Genomic DNA, 16,655 nt, shown 5'->3' on the forward strand with positions numbered 1-16,655 from the left:
GATCAGTCGAAGCCCAACCAGCTTGCGGCGGTGCCTCTCAAAGCGGCTGATTCTATATTGCGACGGCCCACCTCACGCGTCTGCTGGTACTGGGAACTGGCGCCTTGCAACTGATAGCAGTCGCTGTAGGGCTCTTCTCTGCCCATTCGCGCGGGACCCACGCATCTAGTTTTCCACCTGGTCGCTCCCATCTGTTTGTGTGCTGTTTCGCCCAGGGCCAGGCTACCCCTCTTGCTGCTGCTCCCGCCCAGTGAGCGAGATTTATGCAAGATCTCATCGGGCTGTTGATGCAGCTGTGAGCGCGTGCTGAGCTGGTCGACTGTGCCTTTTTGCTATGCTAATAGTACCTCTGTTTGTGGATCACTACAACACTGCGTTATGATATTATAATTGTGTTTGACAGTCACCGAAGAAAAAGAAAAGGCCAAAAAAAAAAAAGAAGATGGGAAGAGGACGCCGCGGCTTGGTCTCGGCGGCAGCCTCTGGCCCCAAAGAACGCCACAAGAGATCGCAAAGGTCTCAATATCATCATCCCTACTCGCCTCCGCCTGACACTTTCAAGGCCAAGCCATCGCTGCCAAAATCCAAGCACCACTCTTACTTCGAGCTAGTTGAGAACAAGGAGAAGAAGAAGAAGCTCGAGTATCAGGTACGCTTCGATGGCGCCACATCCAAACTTTACATACAGTCGTCTCTTCTGGCTCTGGCGAAGAGATGCTCATTTTGTCCACAGATTACCACCGAAAAGACCCCGCCGCCAGGGTTCGAGTTTGTCCCCATCGGCAATCCAAAGTTGACTGCGGCCTGCAAAGAAATATCCCGCGAAAAAGATGCCATGATTTTCATCGTCTCGGTTTGTTTACAATCCCGGTTGCGTTTTTGCCAGTAAAGCATCCATCTAACCATAGCGCTTTCTTGCGTTTTTTTTCTTAAAGAATGCCAGAAGTCTCGATGAAACCATCCTCTCCAACCAGGTCCATCGAGTTGGCCATCATATCAGGCAAGTCATCGTTGAGGAGGCCAAAGAGAGCCTTGGTGGCTCGTCTCATCACGCCGTTCCGGTAACAGACGCAGGGCCTGAGCCCATTCCGGAATCTCAGAGGGCCTACCATGCTCAGGTTGATGCCGCTATCAGAGACTTGTTTCCACGGATTCCCAATACTGACCGTCAGATGATTATTGAGCACTCATTCACTCGGGTTTGTAATTTCTCCTTCTTCCTAGTCTCCCGTCTCCCCTTTCCCATATTCAAAACGAGGACACATAACGAACAATAATCTCTTCCTTAGGGCTCAGCTAATCGATCCGAGCATCCCGTCGGGTTCTCGGAAGAGATTGCACTATCCCGCAGGGTCCAGCTGGCTGTTCTGGCTCATATAAGGCACACTCATACGCGGTATGACCTGCTTCTGAAAGAAACAACATGGCAGAACGCTCGGAAAACTGTAGAATCTCTGTGTCTCGACATCCTCGTCAAGTGGCGGGGAGATGAAGAGACTGGTCGTGACCAGCTGGATGAGATCCTTCGCGAAGTGGTTGTCATTTCTGATTCGGAAGATGATGAGGACGACGACGACGACGAAGAGGACTCGACTGACTATACGTCAGATGAAGGTGCTGACAATGCCAGGCTCACACCCATGCCTGTGTATCGGTCAGCACCACCCTTGCAACCTGTGGATCGAACAGATCGCTCCCCTCCCAAGTCACCTATTCGGGAAGCGATTCCAATGGCTTCTTCTCCTACTCCAATCAGGATCGGATTAGAAGACATTGATCGCGCCCGTAGAAATGACAGGAGAGCTCAGCGAGGTTTTAGAAGATACCGTGCCTGGGAAGAGGCGATTAGACGTAACCGAGGGGAAACGCCCTTGGTGGAGCGTTCCTCCCCGGATATGGCCATCAGTCATGCTTCATATCGACCATCGCCGCCTTCTAGATTTTCCTATGACGCTTATGGCCGGCCATATGACAACCCAGATCCAATGGTCCACCCTGGCGGTATCTTTGGAGTCCCCTCGCATCTGGATAACCATCGGATACAGCAGCCAGTATATGGGATACCGTCTTCTTTGAATTCTTCGCCCTATCTTGGCCGAACAGTCGAAACCCAACCTACCCATGAAAAGGTAATGTCTGTTGTTCCGTTCCCGACTAGTACATCTTCTCGCGAGCTGGCCTCTTCTTCGGCTTCCAGTCATTTCCAAGACATGTTGGTACGTTCTATCGAATCTCGTTCTCCAACTGCGCAGCCCACCTTTATACGCACTCTGCCTCCCAGGAGCCAAGCATCTGTAAGTTCGTATGCGCCACTGGCCACGTCCTTGGCTAGTATTCAACAGCCTCCCAACCTTGTTTTACATCCAGGAGAAGAAAACCGTTCCTGGGATCGCCCCTCACCTGCGCATGTATCCACTGGCTTTAATAGACCTCAAGCCATGAGTATCGACGCTGTGTCCAGTAGAGAATCTGCCCAATCGCTTGATTTCCGTGGCTCTACCTATTTTCATCCGCCGTCTGGATATGGAGCACAACCAGCGCCCCTTTTCTCGCATCCGGTTTCCGGCAATCCAGGATCAGGCTCTACCAGGCTCCCGGAAACAAGGAGAATTGTTTTACAAGCAACCCGGCCTGGAGAACGGTCAAACCCTATTCTTATGGAGGATAGAGGTGGATACTTTGAAAGGGTCAATCCCAGGCCTGAAAGCAGCTCAAGAATCCAGCTACGCCCCGTCCGCTCCACCCAGCCACAAACAGAGGTTGAAAGTCAAAGAGTTGTCAGACCTCATACAATCTTCTCATGGGAAGAAGATTTAAGAAACAGAGGCGGACGCCGTGGCGTCGCCGAAATTGAGGTCAATCCCATCATCGATCCTCGCCCCCATGCACCTCATCTTCGACAATATGCTCCCCATGAATACTTTAGCGCGCTACCACCGGCCAAAGAAGACGATTACAGAGTACAGCCCCGGCGAGTGCCTGATGGAGAGTATGGTGCAGCACCTCCCGAGGGCTACTGGACTATGTAAGTTACAGAAGCCTTGGATTGAAAGACACATTGGATATTTTGTTTCGTGATACTCATACAGTGCAGACGACAGCATGGCGACGAGCAAGTCTCACGACCTCATCACGAACCCGCAACCTATCATCCCATCAATACACTGCCTCCAAGGGCGGATGAGCGGTATGAAACCGGGCGGGACAACCGCCCTTTGGCCCGACCAGCGCCAAATGTAATCATTATCGATTGATTGTATGTCATTCTTCAGCATGGACGGCGATTTCAGCCTTCTTTTGTTTTTATCTTTTCCCTCATACTCTGTTTCAAGCAACCAGGCATCATGCTTTAATCATGCTTTAATCATGATGACAATATTACGGATTAGAAGCTTACGCTTTGGTTTGTTGAAACGCTTGCATGATAAAGAAAGCATGGAGTGGAGGAATTTTGCTTCATTAAACTCGTTGTTATTATACCCCTATGATGTTGTCTTCTTTGTGCCAGGTTTTTGGCAACATGGAAGCACCACTTTTTGATACCCAATAAGAGGGAGGCATTGGCATTGTCTTATTTCTCGAGGAAAGGTGTGGAGATGGAGAAAGAGAGAGTATTAGGTATGGAGGAGAGTGTATAAATGAGCTGGTTTGTTGGAAACAAAGCTTGCGCTGAGTTACGTGGAAAGTTGAATGTATAAATTTGCTCTTGTCATAGACGAAGACGATATATCTACCTACACGGAATATTCCTTACAATTGTGCATGAACATATCATTACAGGTGTTGTCACAGTAAACTAGATAAGAAACTTGGAACACGTAAATATATATTGCATACAGAAAAAGAAAGCTAACCATGCAACCCACATTCGCTCACGTTCAAGAGAGTATTAATATCTCTGTTCTCTTTCCTGATCGTGTGTAGGTATCCATAACATGCCTATAAAGCTAGATATTCACCCATAATCATCCCATCAATTTCCGTTTCCATGAAATGTCTGTCTTTTTTTTTTTTTTTTGTAGCCCATCAGTGTATGTCTCATATCTCCCCTTTTTTAAGATGTCTAGTTTCGGCCTCCTCTTCTACCTTTCCCTACACCCGCGCCGCCAGAGGGACCGTGTCTCTTTTCAGAGCCCAGTCCTCTCCTGCCCGCCGCGATGCCACCTTTACCACTCCTCGGGCCACCGAACGAACCGCCGCCGCCACGACCTCCACGACCGCCGCCGCGCATGGGGCCGCCTTTTCCACGGCCTCTGCCACCACGATCGCCACGATCGCCGCGGCCGCCACGGCCGGGGCTGATGCTGTTCTTGACGGCCACGGCGTCGTCATCGTCCATCTCGTCGCCGTCATCGCCATCCTTGGAGCGCTTGTTGGAGAACTTGAGTTTTCCTCCGCGGCCGCGCTTGGCGGCGTCACGGCCCTTGATGGCAGCGACGTAGGCGCCCACGCCAGAGTTCTCGGGCTGATCGACCTCCATGGCGCCTTCGTCCTCGTCGTCGTCCTTGCCGAGGATGAGCTTGCCGTCGAGGTCAGTCTTGGCCTTGGTCCGCTGGGGCTTGCGAAGCTTGACGGGCTTGGTGGATGATATGCTGGCGAGGGCCTTTTTGTCGAGCAGATCGAGGGGTTCGTCGTCGTCCTCGACAATGTAGGTCTTGCCGCCCTTCTGGGCCTTCTTCTTGGGTCTTGCGTCTCCTTCGTCGTCCTCTCCTTCGGATTCTTCGGATTCACTGCTATACAGCGCGCGGTCGTATTCGTTTTCATATTGTCGCTTGCCGTCCTCTTCCTCATCGTCACTGGCGTCCTCGTCATGAGCATTCTTGGCAGCGTCCTTCTTTCTCTTCGCTCTCTCCTTGGTCTTGCGGATGTTGGCGAGCAGCTTCTTGTCGGAATCAGGGCAGGCATTGTTGATGGCGTCGAAACCAAAGCGGCGGACCATTCGCTCCAAGATGTGTCTGACCTTGGACTTGAAGTGGCCCTTGTGTTCTTTACTCCAGGTAACCAGGTTGGGCACGAGTGTGGCCAGGCGTGGTATCATCAGCTCGACGGGCAGGCTGATGACAGATATCTTGACAAAGCCCAGGCAGCTCTTGACAATCTCTCGGTTATTTGACGTCAGGAAGAGATCCATAGTCTGCACCAAGTCAGACAAAGTCTGCTCGCTCAGTGATGACCGGAATTCATAGAGAAGACGGCTGATGGCGGTGACAGAGGCAGAAATCATGTGAGGGGTGCTTCCGGCGAGACCGGCGCTGACCATGGTGAAGAACTCCTCGATATTGGCAGTGGCGGCTGGAGCATCGCTCGGCATGTGAGGTACCTTGCTGTTGTCGATTGTAGCACCGCTGGCAGCCGCCATCTTCTGTCCCATTTCAACCAGGAGATCGTACGCGCTTTCACGAGCTCTCTCGTTGTTCTCCTTGCAGCAGATGACAATCTCACTCAAGACAGCTGGAATGAAGTGAAGGTCGCTGTTGGGAATGAACGGGAGAAGTGCAGAGATGGCAGCAATTCTCTCCCGTCTAGCCGGCGCAGATACCTTCTCTGAGCTAGAGAGGATCAGGGCCTGCATTTCAGCATTCCGCTCCTGCAGAGCAGCCTTGCCAAGCTCAGAAGTTGCCAGTCTAGGGATCAGCTTGTAAGCCTTCTTCTGCAGCTGGGGCTCCTCTTGCCTGTTGATTATTGCCGTGGCAATCTCAAACAGCGTGGCGAAGCTCTCTCGGGGGAGGTATGCTGAAATAGTAATGACGAGATCCATGAGCGTCTGCGCAGTGGAAGGCATGTGGTCTTTTGATTTTTGACCTTGCTGCTTGGCCTCTGCTGCCGGCGCGTTCTGGAGCTCTCCTGCAAGCATCTTGCTGACACGATCAAACGTCTCCATAAGCTCCTGGTTCGGCGTGATGCTTAGGAAGGCATTCACAGTCTGGAGAATGGGACCTCGGCTTTGGGGGAGAGTCTGGGTATATACGTTGAAGAGCACTGCGAGCATGTTACCGGCAAATTGGCCGAGATAGGTCAAGTTCTTGCGAGCAGCATCCTTGGTTACCCGGCTCTGCAAAAGCAAATCTTCCTCCTCCTCGATGTTTGCAACGGCTTGATTTGACTCAATCAGGGTCCTCAAAGCTCTGCAAATATCCAATCGAAGATCGACTTGCTGGTAGAGAAGGTTGGCCAGAATCTCAGCCAGGGCTTGGTCAAAAGATTCCAAAAGATCGAGCGGTAAATCGCAGTAGCCTGGAAGAGTGGACCAAATCTGCTGTACGAGGGTCTCGTAGATCTTGATCTCCATGGTCTTCTCGGCTTCACCATGGTCCATAACCTTCTGGAACATGACTTCACTGAGAGGTACCATTTCACTCTTGAAATGAGACAGGTTAGTATTGCTAGTGTAGTCTCGCAGGATGGGAAACAGCCATGCTCTTCCGGCCTGGCCCTTGACTGGCTTGAGAATGTTCAGTGGAAGGACAGACAGAACTGCCTCAGGGCCCATGGCCCGGACGGCTTGTCCCAGCACATCGTCTGCCTCCTTTTTGTTTCGGAAAGACGGGTTCTCTCGAATCTCACCAATGGTGCGTGTGACATTGAGCATGATGGGGTTCGCTCTCCATCTCAGGGCAGTGAAGATTGCTTCTAGGACGTTAAAAGTCTGTAGCCAAGCGGCCTGATACTGAACACTCAGGAGGGACTCGGCCGCCTTTGCGATTTTATCCAAGACCTTCTCGTCGAATATTGAGGGCTCGAGGATAACATTGGGCGGCACGCAGTTGGCCATGAATGATATCAAGCACTCGGAAGCAGAAATTCTAATGTTCTCAGAATCAGACTGGAGGAATTGCGCCACCATGTTGAAGAGTTCGGGAAGGTTTTGGAAAGTCTCGTCGGCTTCGACTTGTGCCGAGACGTCGTAGCCTCGGGATAGGATGGCAAGCCATGCAGGGACAAGCTGGGTATCGTTGGCAGCTGGGCGCAGCTCTGAGATAATCTCCATCAAGCGAGGTAGTTTTGCTGAGGTGACTTCGTCCGTCATTCCCTCAAACATTAATTCGAAAATCTCAAAAGCCGCCATGGTCATGTACTCGTTGCCGGATTTAGCAATGTTTAGGAGCAGCTCGCAAAGAGATTCGATCTTGGTCGTTGGCCATCCACCACTTGCCGCAGCAACCGTCTTGACCAGCTGAAGTGCATGAATTAATGCCGGGTCGTGCGTTGTGCTGGGCGCCTTCTTGCCCTTTCGTGCCTGGATAGCCTCGGCGGCCAGATCCTCCAAGTTCTTCAGCGCAGTGTGCGCACACATGTCTGCGGCCGGGTGGTCCAAGGATGGGCTGGGCGGGGGGTTCTTGAGTACTCTCTTGAGCGCATCCATAGATCGTCTCCGGACTTTGGGCCTCTGATCCAAAGCCAGGTTCAACAATCCAGCAACTGCGCGCCTGGGTCCGATCTGGGTGACAGACAGCTCCCATGAAGCGGCGTCCTGAGCCAGGAGGAGAGACTCAAGGCACCCAATTGAGGTCCTCAGCAGAATTGGCTCTGCATCCTGCATCAACAAAACCGGTGCGAGCAGCGTAAGGATCTGAGTAAACTTGGATCGAAGCAGAGGCTGGGGAGCGAACGGGGTGACCACGTCAAGAAGGTACACCACGGGAGTGGCTAATTCGGCATTGATGCTTCCATTGTTCTCGGCCTGTTGCAGAAGCGCGAGAAGGGCAGCAAAATATCCAGTGGAAGTCGGAGCGGTGTTTTGCTCCTTCAAGGTTGATTCGACCGCGTGCAAGACAACGACAGTCTAAATCGCACACACACAAAGTCAGTAACAGAAAATCACAAAGACCCTCTCTCTTCCTCTCATGTTTTCTTTTACCTTCTGCTGGCTTTGAAGACCGGGAGACTTGATCTTGTCCAGCTTCTCGGCCAGAGTCGGAGTCGGAGTCGCCATCTTTTTGTCGATTCCGTCGTAATCTCCAAATCTGGTTGCGTGAGAGCAGAAAGCGCAACGCCGTTGCGAACAAGCAAAAGCACCCAGATCAAAAAAATTCCCTTATCGCAATCCCCGCCAGCCCGATAACAACCACTGTAGCGTGCAGTTGTGGAGAGTTGAACTTGTGGCTAAGCTGAATGTCAGCCACAAGCCGTGCCTCATGACAGTATCCGCTTCATCGCTGTATCCGGGCTGTCGACGTACCTGCGGCCCCTCCAAGCCTCGCTCTAGCTCCAAGCCGCAGCTATTGGTCGTCAGCTGTGTGAGGGATCCCGGCTTTCGCAAGTTCGACTTTGACCCTTTTCCGCAGTTTCGAGGAACCATGACGTTCCTCATATTGGTGATTGGGGATCTGCACATCCCGGACAGGGCGCTTGATATCCCAGCCAAGGTAAATGCGCAAGACAAGAGGCCGGCCAGCCTGGGCCTGCCTTATACCCTGGAGAAGAAAAGAGTGTTGTCACCGAGCTCGACTACGTTCCTGTTTGCTGACTTGCGATATACCATGTTCTAGTTCAAGAAGCTGCTTGCGCCCGGCAAGATTGGCCAGACACTATGTCTCGGTAACCTCACAGACAAACACACGTACGAGTACCTGCGGTCCGTGTCGCCGGATCTCAAGATCGTCAAGGGCCGCACCGATGTCGAGGCCACGTCTCTCCCGCTCACGCAAGTCGTCACCCACGGCGGCATCCGAATTGGCTTCCTCGAGGGCTTCACGCTTGTTTCTACCGAGCCCGACCTGCTGCTGGCCGAAGCCAATCGGCTGGACGTCGACGTCTTGTGCTGGGGCGGCACTCACCGGTTCGACGCCTTTGAGTACATGGACAAATTCTTTGTGAACCCGGGAAGCGCGACGGGGGCATTCGTGACAGGAGCAAGCCTAGAGGCGGAGCCTGTGTCTCCAAGTTTCTGCTTGATGGATGTAAGGGGCACCTGTCATGTTTCGCGAGACTGCCTTTGTTTTGTGGTGCTTACTATTACAACAGGTCCAGGGCATTTCGCTCACTCTCTACGTATACCAATTGAAGACGGATGAGAAAGGAAACGAGAATGTGGCTGTGGAGAAGGTCACCTATACAAAGCCGGTGGAGCCAACTACTGGTTCATCATGACGCCTAATTTGAATGGAGCGAGAGAAAAAAGGACACTCAACTAATAGAGACATCTTAATCGTCGACGGCAAAGGGAGAAGCAGAGTTAATACCCGGCCAACCCAGTTATACAAAACGCCATGGTGCTTGTCGGTGCACAGGCATATATCACTTACACCGAGAGATGAAATAACAGAAATAGACTCTGGCTAAGTGTGAAGTGTCCTTGAGAATAGACCACGGACAAACCACATAAGATTCAAAAACAGGGTCATAACGATAAATACAAACACCATCCAATAACTTCCTTCGCTTGGTATCTCGAGCGTGAAAAAAAGTTTCAGCATCGCCTAACAATATATCCCGATCACAAGTCGTGAAAAATCCACAAACGCCCAGCACTTCTTATGCTTGAAAGACACCATATCCTTTTTTCCATTCCCCCTTCTTGCTTTCAAAGTCGCTATTATATCATCATGCTCCTTCGCCGAGAGCTATTCCTCTCCCCAAATGATATACCATCTCTTTCACTGTCTTCGTCAATCATCATAGTAGACTGCCTTGAGGTTGTAGTCCGTCTTCGACCCCTTTTCTTCGGTTCTTTAATCTCTTCTTTCTCATGCGGAGGCGACTCGCTTGTAAATTCGTATACATCGTTGTCTGCCAACCCGCTGCTATCAAGGTTGCTGCTTTCGGTGATTTCCATGTCCATTGATTTATCGCTTGTAGTTTCCATCGCCTTTGGCGCTATACTGGAGGAACGTTTTCGTCGCTCTGTAACGCCACTACCGGAAAGGATATCAGTGGTGACTTGTTTTGTTGCCAGTGGACTTGGCGGAGCATTGCCACTTTCTGTAGCAAAATCCGTCACTTCAATCTGCCGCTGGGTTTTTGCTGATTCAGACATGGCGGGATCGTAGTTGCTAATTCGTCGAGCATACTTGCCCTCCCCAGCTACCGCATCAAATAGCTCTTTAGTAGGCCGTCGCATCTTGACTCTCAAGTTGGGCTCGGTATAGCTGATAGTCATCCGATTCCGCCTACTAGGCCGTGATGTTTCTCCGCTAGACGAGATATCGTTGGGCGGAGGCGTGTCTCCCCGTGATCCATCGAGTAGTGTAGCTATTGCCGGAGAAGAGGGTGAGAATAAAGAAGACTCTCTGATGGGTGCTGCCAAATCATGCACATCATCTGTTGGTTTCAGAGGTTCAACAGTAAGAATAGGCACAGTTTCGGCTTTGACAGACGAAAGCTTTGACGATTTTGGTGGCCTCCCGGGTGCGGCTTTCGGCTTTGCTGTGTTGGTCTTGGCTGCTAGAATATCATCAGCTATGGATGATTTCAATTTAGGATTCTTCTTTGGAGAATTGATATCGTCGTTAGTGCTCTTGGCGGATAGCGGTTTTCGAATGTTCTCTGAGAGATCTAGCTGTGAACTCTTTCTCAGCTTGGCAAAATCGTTGACAGTTCTTCCATCAGCCTTGTCGCGAAGCAGTGTCTTTTCCCCCAATATCTTGCCCATACTGTTCTCGTCCGTCACTCTTTGCGGTTGAATATACTCCTCATCATCTCGAGCTCCAAATTTTCGTTTTGACCCGGCCTTAAGGGGTTCAATCGGTGTATTTTCAACGCCATGTTTGAGTTTATTAGGGGGTCGCCCACGTCTTGGCGCTATCACGGGCCGTTCGTTCTGCTCTTTTTCCCTTTCTATTTCTTTAGGCAAAGATGATACGTTGCCCAGGTTGCTGTTTGATTTTGAGATGGACAGAGAAACTGGAGGTTCGATTTTTCTCGCTTTGAAACTGTTCGAATTTTCATCGTCATCCTTCAAAGGCTTTGATCTACTCGGAGAGTCGATTTTCACCGGGTCTTGTTCGATATATTTAGATATTGGTGGAGGGCCCAACTCCGGTGATTCAGCCTCGATATCAGCCTCTGATCGGAGCGCCATGATTTGTTCAGGACTAGATATCGGTTAGCAACTTGATTCATCCGCAAGAAATTGAACCCGCTCACTTCATAGATCTCCGTGGATAGCTCTTATTTTCCGAAATGTGGCCCAATTCCTCAACGTCCCTTGCGATCTCGCGTAGCCTCCTCTGCGATGGACTGGGGCGACTTGCGCTGTAGCCCATAGTCTGCTTCGGCCTTCTCCTAATCATGGGCGAATGTCTCTTTGCGGGAGGCTCAAGGCCCAATTCAGCAATAAGGGAGCCCCATTCCGTGAGCTGCGATTCTAGTTTGGCCTTGATGGCCATTGCGTGATCCGCGATCCTTTGCGATTCATTGTCCTCGACTTGTTTCTCCAGCTCCAGTATGCGGCTGCGCAGTTCGAGGTTTTCGGATAGCATACAGGCGCACTCGTTTTCCAGCTCTCGAATTCGTAAGGCCCGAATATTATTTGTCTTTGCGAGTTCCCTATTCTGGCGAAGCATCTTCTTACGAACTGTTTCATGGTTAGCACACGCGATACTCTAGATTTTGATGCCCGAGGGCTCGAGAAAAAAAAAACAAAGAGACACATACGCGTTTCGATGCTCTCTGTCGGCGCCGGCATTTCGTTAAGCCTGGCCATGGCTCCTCACAGAGCGCGCGTATCTGCTGCGCAAAGGACTAAAGAGAAGAGCTTCGAGACAGTAGAGCGAGAGACGTTTGCATGGGCGTCAATAACGTTTAGGAAGTCGGTCTGCAGGTCGTCGACGCTGGCGGGATGAATTTGGGGATCATTGTTTACTCCATGTCTTGTTTGGGCATAGCGCGGAATGAACCTGCGCTAGATGGGGCCAATCGGTACATGCCAATGTACACAAAGCAGCTCCCGTTGCTATGCCCAGAGCACTAAACGCCACGTGAATTAACCTCAACAACTTCTACCCGAATCTTAAATAACCCGTGAAAGCACTCAGGTATGAATTTTAACCTTTTGCGTCTTCACTGATATTAAAAGCGAGATTCTCTAGCTGATAGGTAGCTTAGTTGCTTTGTATAGGTACAAGAAGACATTGCTGCCTCTAGATGTAGCGAGTCAGGCAATTAATTCCTACAAATAGGACACCCAGCTGTTGCAGCGGCCTAGGTTATGAAAATTCTCGCCCTAAGCCGCTAGATATGTAATTCCATGAACATTCAACATTGTGTGGCTCTGGTAGCTGATCCAAAGGATAATGCCTCGCATTTAAATGCGATCGTTTGTTGATGTACCTACGCTCTTAGTCAACTACTATATATGTACAGTGTCTATATACTTCAAATGTAGTATTTTGCACAGTATGCCACACTACTGTCGCACCCAATCAATGGCATTCTTCCAGGCTAGCTGCATGTTGTTGAAGGTCCAAGGCTCGAAGCTCACCATCGCGTTCGCATTCTTTGTTTATCACAATCACAATTTATCCAGTTGGCCTCTCAGGTTATCCCATACCGTCCTCGAGCAACAACTAATCCGTCATCGCCTATCTACCGAGTGTATTTCCGCACATACACAACCACTGATTGCCCAAAATGTCGTATCCCACCAGATCTTTTTCGTCGCATCTGCGCGCACAAAGCAGTTCAACCGCCTCAGCTCCACAGTCACCAGCACTGCTGGCCCGAATCGAAGAGAAGAAGGCAGAGCTTGAGAATTTGAAAGAGCTCAGAGACTTGAGCGCAGCAGTAGCAACCCAGATGGAGGCTCTGGAAGAGAAACTGTCCACCCTGTCTGATGGAACAGAGGGTAAGATTAGCTGCTCGCTACCTATCTAGGTAGCTGTTATTGTAATGTTGGCTTGATAATAACATGCAGATAGCGATTGCTGCTGTGGTTGGCAACTGGCATAACGTGCTTCGTGCCATCAACATGGCTTCAAGTAAGTACAGCTTCATGGAGGCACTATAGCTTTAATACGCACAGCAGCTTAACGTAACACAGCAAAACTAGCAAAGACAGCAGCCGATGCTGGCCCAGAAGAAGAAGCGTCCTCATCGACTGGACCACTACCCCAAACTCTAGTACGAATTCCTACGGAGCATGCACCAGCACTGCAGGCGCAAGCAGAAGCGGCCGAAGCGGCAGCTGAGGGAGAATCGACCTCGGATCCTTAGGCTAGAACGAGCGGACGGCGGTAATTAAAAGAGAGAGCCTCGAACTCGACTATTATGAGAATGATACCCAAGCTGGGCAAAAAATTATCACGGCGACATAAGAGGCTATGAATATTCACTCCAGGAACCACAGCACATCGGGTAGCTTATGGGCAGCTCTATTTTTGGTTTTATGGTCCCCCGGCTTGGAAGATTATGTCTCAGAAGATGCTCGTGCCTCTGCTGCAAGATATTGAAATCTGAGCAGACAGAGGCGGCATCTTTTCATAAATGTCAAGAACACCAGTCATCAATTGGCAGCTTCGCATGCCGAAGATTGGTAGCTTATAGCGGGGCGGGCGATACAATCGCGACGCGTTGCCTCGGTCTCGGCTGCGATGCCGCTCGCCACGTTCAGCACAGCGACCGGAAAAGAAAGCAAGCGATATAAAAAGAAAACGGAAATGACGATGGGTCGACAAGGTCGAAGCAAGAACAGTGGAACACGGGCGGCAGCGGTGGAAGGTGGAAGAGGCCGCACTCATTTAATTTCGGCTCCACCAAAGGCCATATCGGTTTCATCCGCCATCAACACCCAGTTCATGCAGCTTCTTTACGGCAGACCAGCCCAGCTCATTTACCCCAGAAAATCATCTGCTTATGTTACTATGCCCAAATCAGCATCATCATCGCAATCTTGATTTCAGTTCATCACCACTAGTTGAAATAGAAGAATTCGCGAACATTTTGGATTTGGCCCCGCTTGCGCACTCGACGGACTTCAGGGTCATTTGCGAAATTACATACATTTTTTTGGTACTGGGCGCGAATAGTGTGATTTCTGTCGTATCTGATAGAAACCCCCTGCTTGCGAAGTTCCCAGTCCACTTGGCCCTCAACGGATTTTTGTGTCTCGGAATCACGTTGGCGAAGCGATGGTCCAGCGCAGGACTGCCGCCTCATCGGCAAGAGAGGCCGGCGACTTTGAGACTTTGCGGCATGGAGGCACATTTGACGTTCGCTTTGGGTCCGACATTTTTGGGCGACCCGCCAGCTCTCGTGACATTTACGAGTACGAGAAACTGCCTCATCTTCCGACAAAGCAAATCACCTCGTCGAAGCGGAATTTAGCGGGGGGTAGTGTCGACCAGGATCCTTGCCAAGGTCAATGTCACGGCCAGGGTCGTCAGGCATCGGATGTTGCCTCTGCTACTGGGATGAAGAAGCATGTCGTGGCAACATCCCCCTCGACTCTCTGTCGAGCACCCAAAACAGCTTCACAGCCATTTCGACGTCGGCCAGCGGTTGATTCAGAGACATTTCGGCCTCTCGACTCATCGCGAGCAGCATCTGCGCTGAGTGTCAACAAGCACAATTATGAGAACACGGGGCCACCGTCCACTCGTGAATCTCCAGGTGTGTTGGCATACAGTCGCAATCGTTGGGGCTCTTCTTCTCCTTCTTTGTAACCAGTCATTAACATATGTTGCGATTCTCCTAGAGCGCTTCGCTGAAATATACGACCTATTGAAAGACACGGTTACCGAGCGTTCCATCTGGGAGCAGGTTAAGAAGCACTCGGCCGGTCAATTCGAGTGGCTGATGACCCATCTGCCGTCTCCAGATTCAACCATCCACGACAGCTCCTCTGAAGAGTACCTTGAAGGGCACGGCACGTACGGAGTTGACGATACGGTGTACGCCTGCAGTCTAGTGTTGCAGAAGAAGCGAGCGCCTCATAGCGACAGCGAGTGCCCGCTCAATTCATATTATCTGTTGGCCACGCCGTTGCAGTACAGCGCCAATTGGACTGTGGAGATGCAGGAGCCTCGGATCATGGGCGAGGACGACGAATCTGTAACCTGGGTAGACGGAAGCCGTCCAGGAACGCCACCAATGAAGATTCCGGAGATTGTATATGCTGTTGAGAATGCAGTGTCGCCGACGTTTACGGCAGTGAGTGACAGAAGCTTTGGCGAGAGCTCATCAAGGACCACATCGTTCTCACTGCCACGAATCGAAGACTCTCTAGAGGAGCTGGACCGACTGGAGGATGAGATAGAGGCACTGAATGCTTTTACAACCTCTCAACAGCTGCACTCTCAACAGCTGGCGCTGCTAGAAAAACGGCAACAGCAGCAGCTAGCAAAAGCTGTCCCTCAGCCAGCGGCAGAGAAGGTGGCTAAAGCCTCGAAAAGATCGGCCATAGCGGGTGCGCCGGCCACAGTTCGCGTTAAGCCTACAGAGAAAGTTAGTGCGCTGCCACGTCGGTCTACGTCTCTTGTGGTGCGGGAGAGGATCCCAGAAGAGCCAACCACCAAAGGATCTCTGAGCCGCCGGTCGGGTCTTGGCTTGTTCATGTCCAAAGCTGGTAGCACCCTGGCGACGGTCGCCAAGTCCTCGATTGGATCATCAAAAACGCCTACGATTCCCAAGTTCGAGTTACCAGGTAAGGCTGTAGCTCGGCGCTTGAAGGAGGTTCGTGATGCCCGCGAAGCACAGCAAGCCGCGGCTCACAAGGCATTAGAAGCTCCTCCAGCCAGGCCAAGAACTAGCAAGACTCTGTCCAGACCTACATTTGAGTTGCCCGGAGATACCATCTCCCGGCGGAAGAAGGAGGAAAGCGAGGCAAAGCTCAAGGCCCAGGAGGAAGAGCAGCGCAAGAAACGGGAATTCAAGGCACGGCCTGCAAAACCAAGCTCTACGCCCAGCACGCTTCCCCGGGACACGGTGGCAAGTCGGGCTCGCCAAGCCAAAATTCAGGAAGAGACTGCAGAAAGACTGGCTGCCTCGTTGCATAAGGTCAAGCGGCTATCGCTGGGTCTTGTGCGCGACGAGCCGACGACACCCACGCTTATCAAGACGGAGAAGAAGCGCGGCGGGCGCAGCTCCATGATGGCGGCCGCTGAGGAGATCAATAGAACTGTTCTGGCATCATTGGGCAGCTCAACTAAGAATAAGAATCTGTTGTCCATAGGAGGCTTGATGTCGCGGCTGAAACCCCGAAGCAAAGAGATCCAGGCACACGACACTGCAAGCATCAACGAGAGGAAGAGCTGTGATATCAGCGAAAGGCCAGTGACTGCTAAAGCAGCCCGCGATGAGGCAGCTGAGCGCTCTAGGAAGGCGAGCCGCGAGTGGGCAGAGAGAAAGCACCGTAAGGAGGCACCGCCTCTGAAATAGGAAACGGGGCCGTAACTAGGCGAAGAAGAGATGGCATCATCAGCAAAGCTTGGGCTTGAGAGGCGATATCCACGGCTTGTTCTTGTCGTTCTCGTCTCCACCATAAGCTGGTGTTTTTTCCTTTGTTTGTTCTTTTTTGTTGTCCTACCACAGATGCTCTACATTGTCTGAGCAGCACAGGAACACAACAATTTCTCTGAGAGAGGGAGGCTACACAGGGGTCGAAGTGTATTGAGTATTGGGCACGGATCGGATTGTACAGATAGGGGATATTGGGCAAAGGAAGGAATCGGAGTTTTTGGGCATCTGGATTTGACGTTGAGCATTCGCCGACGTTTTTG

At 51.3% G+C, this 16,655-nt stretch overlaps 6 protein-coding genes across 6 annotated transcripts; 4 read left to right on the forward strand and 2 right to left on the reverse strand.

The window, feature by feature from the left end:
- Positions 1-442: 442 nt before the first annotated feature.
- TrAtP1_005574 (uncharacterized protein) lies at positions 443-3,254 on the forward strand (the record flags this gene model as incomplete). The annotated part of the gene is made up of 5 exons (XM_014089219.2): positions 443-649; positions 734-853; positions 936-1,199; positions 1,290-3,025; positions 3,095-3,254. 5 exons carry the CDS (start codon positions 443-445, stop codon positions 3,252-3,254), a joined length of 2,487 nt encoding a protein of 828 aa, XP_013944694.1.
- Positions 3,255-3,809: 555 nt separating this feature from the next.
- TrAtP1_005575 (uncharacterized protein) lies at positions 3,810-7,986 on the reverse strand. Its single transcript, XM_014089218.2, has 2 exons — positions 7,859-7,986; positions 3,810-7,783 (listed from the first exon to the last, which is right to left on the reverse strand). The coding sequence occupies exons 1-2, from the start codon at positions 7,931-7,933 to the stop codon at positions 4,064-4,066; spliced, it is 3,795 nt and encodes a 1,264-aa protein (XP_013944693.1). The 5' UTR covers positions 7,934-7,986; the 3' UTR covers positions 3,810-4,063.
- A 149-nt stretch (positions 7,987-8,135) lies between these two features.
- On the forward strand, positions 8,136-9,320 carry TrAtP1_005576 (uncharacterized protein; the record flags this gene model as incomplete). The annotated part of the gene is made up of 3 exons (XM_014089217.2): positions 8,136-8,366; positions 8,490-8,900; positions 8,965-9,320. The coding sequence occupies 3 exons, from the start codon at positions 8,136-8,138 to the stop codon at positions 9,088-9,090; spliced, it is 768 nt and encodes a 255-aa protein (XP_013944692.2). The 3' UTR covers positions 9,091-9,320.
- On the reverse strand, positions 9,321-11,756 carry TrAtP1_005577 (uncharacterized protein). Its single transcript, XM_014088926.2, has 3 exons — positions 11,596-11,756; positions 11,086-11,515; positions 9,321-11,033 (listed from the first exon to the last, which is right to left on the reverse strand). Exons 1-3 carry the CDS (start codon positions 11,642-11,644, stop codon positions 9,536-9,538), a joined length of 1,977 nt encoding a protein of 658 aa, XP_013944401.1. The 5' UTR covers positions 11,645-11,756; the 3' UTR covers positions 9,321-9,535.
- An 814-nt stretch (positions 11,757-12,570) lies between these two features.
- On the forward strand, positions 12,571-13,152 carry TrAtP1_005578 (uncharacterized protein; the record flags this gene model as incomplete). The annotated part of the gene is made up of 3 exons (XM_014088904.2): positions 12,571-12,784; positions 12,858-12,917; positions 12,980-13,152. The coding sequence occupies 3 exons, from the start codon at positions 12,571-12,573 to the stop codon at positions 13,150-13,152; spliced, it is 447 nt and encodes a 148-aa protein (XP_013944379.2).
- Positions 13,153-14,066: 914 nt separating this feature from the next.
- TrAtP1_005579 (uncharacterized protein) lies at positions 14,067-16,314 on the forward strand (the record flags this gene model as incomplete). Its single annotated transcript, XM_066112777.1, has 2 exons — positions 14,067-14,547; positions 14,633-16,314. 2 exons carry the CDS (start codon positions 14,067-14,069, stop codon positions 16,312-16,314), a joined length of 2,163 nt encoding a protein of 720 aa, XP_065968862.1.
- Between the last annotated feature and the right edge of the window lie 341 nt (positions 16,315-16,655).

The sequence above is a fragment of the Trichoderma atroviride genome, chromosome 3 (assembly GCF_020647795.1).
Source record: "Trichoderma atroviride chromosome 3, complete sequence".
Lineage (NCBI taxonomy): Eukaryota > Fungi > Ascomycota > Sordariomycetes > Hypocreales > Hypocreaceae > Trichoderma > Trichoderma atroviride.

Bases quoted from the DNA above. Each gene is read 5' to 3' on its own strand.
- TrAtP1_005575 (XM_014089218.2), bottom strand. From the start codon at position 7,933: ATGGCGACTCCGACTCCGACTCTGGCCGAGAAGCTGGACAAGATCAAG. The intron at 7,784-7,858 runs GTAAAAGAAAAC...TGTGCGATTTAG, and splicing joins GTCTTCAAAGCCAGCAGAAG to ACTGTCGTTGTCTTGCACGC.
- TrAtP1_005577 (XM_014088926.2), bottom strand. From the start codon at position 11,644: ATGGCCAGGCTTAACGAAATGCCGGCGCCGACAGAGAGCATCGAAACG. The intron at 11,516-11,595 runs GTATGTGTCTCT...ACCATGAAACAG, and splicing joins GACAGAGAGCATCGAAACGC to TTCGTAAGAAGATGCTTCGC. The intron at 11,034-11,085 runs GTGAGCGGGTTC...ACCGATATCTAG, and splicing joins TATCCACGGAGATCTATGAA to TCCTGAACAAATCATGGCGC.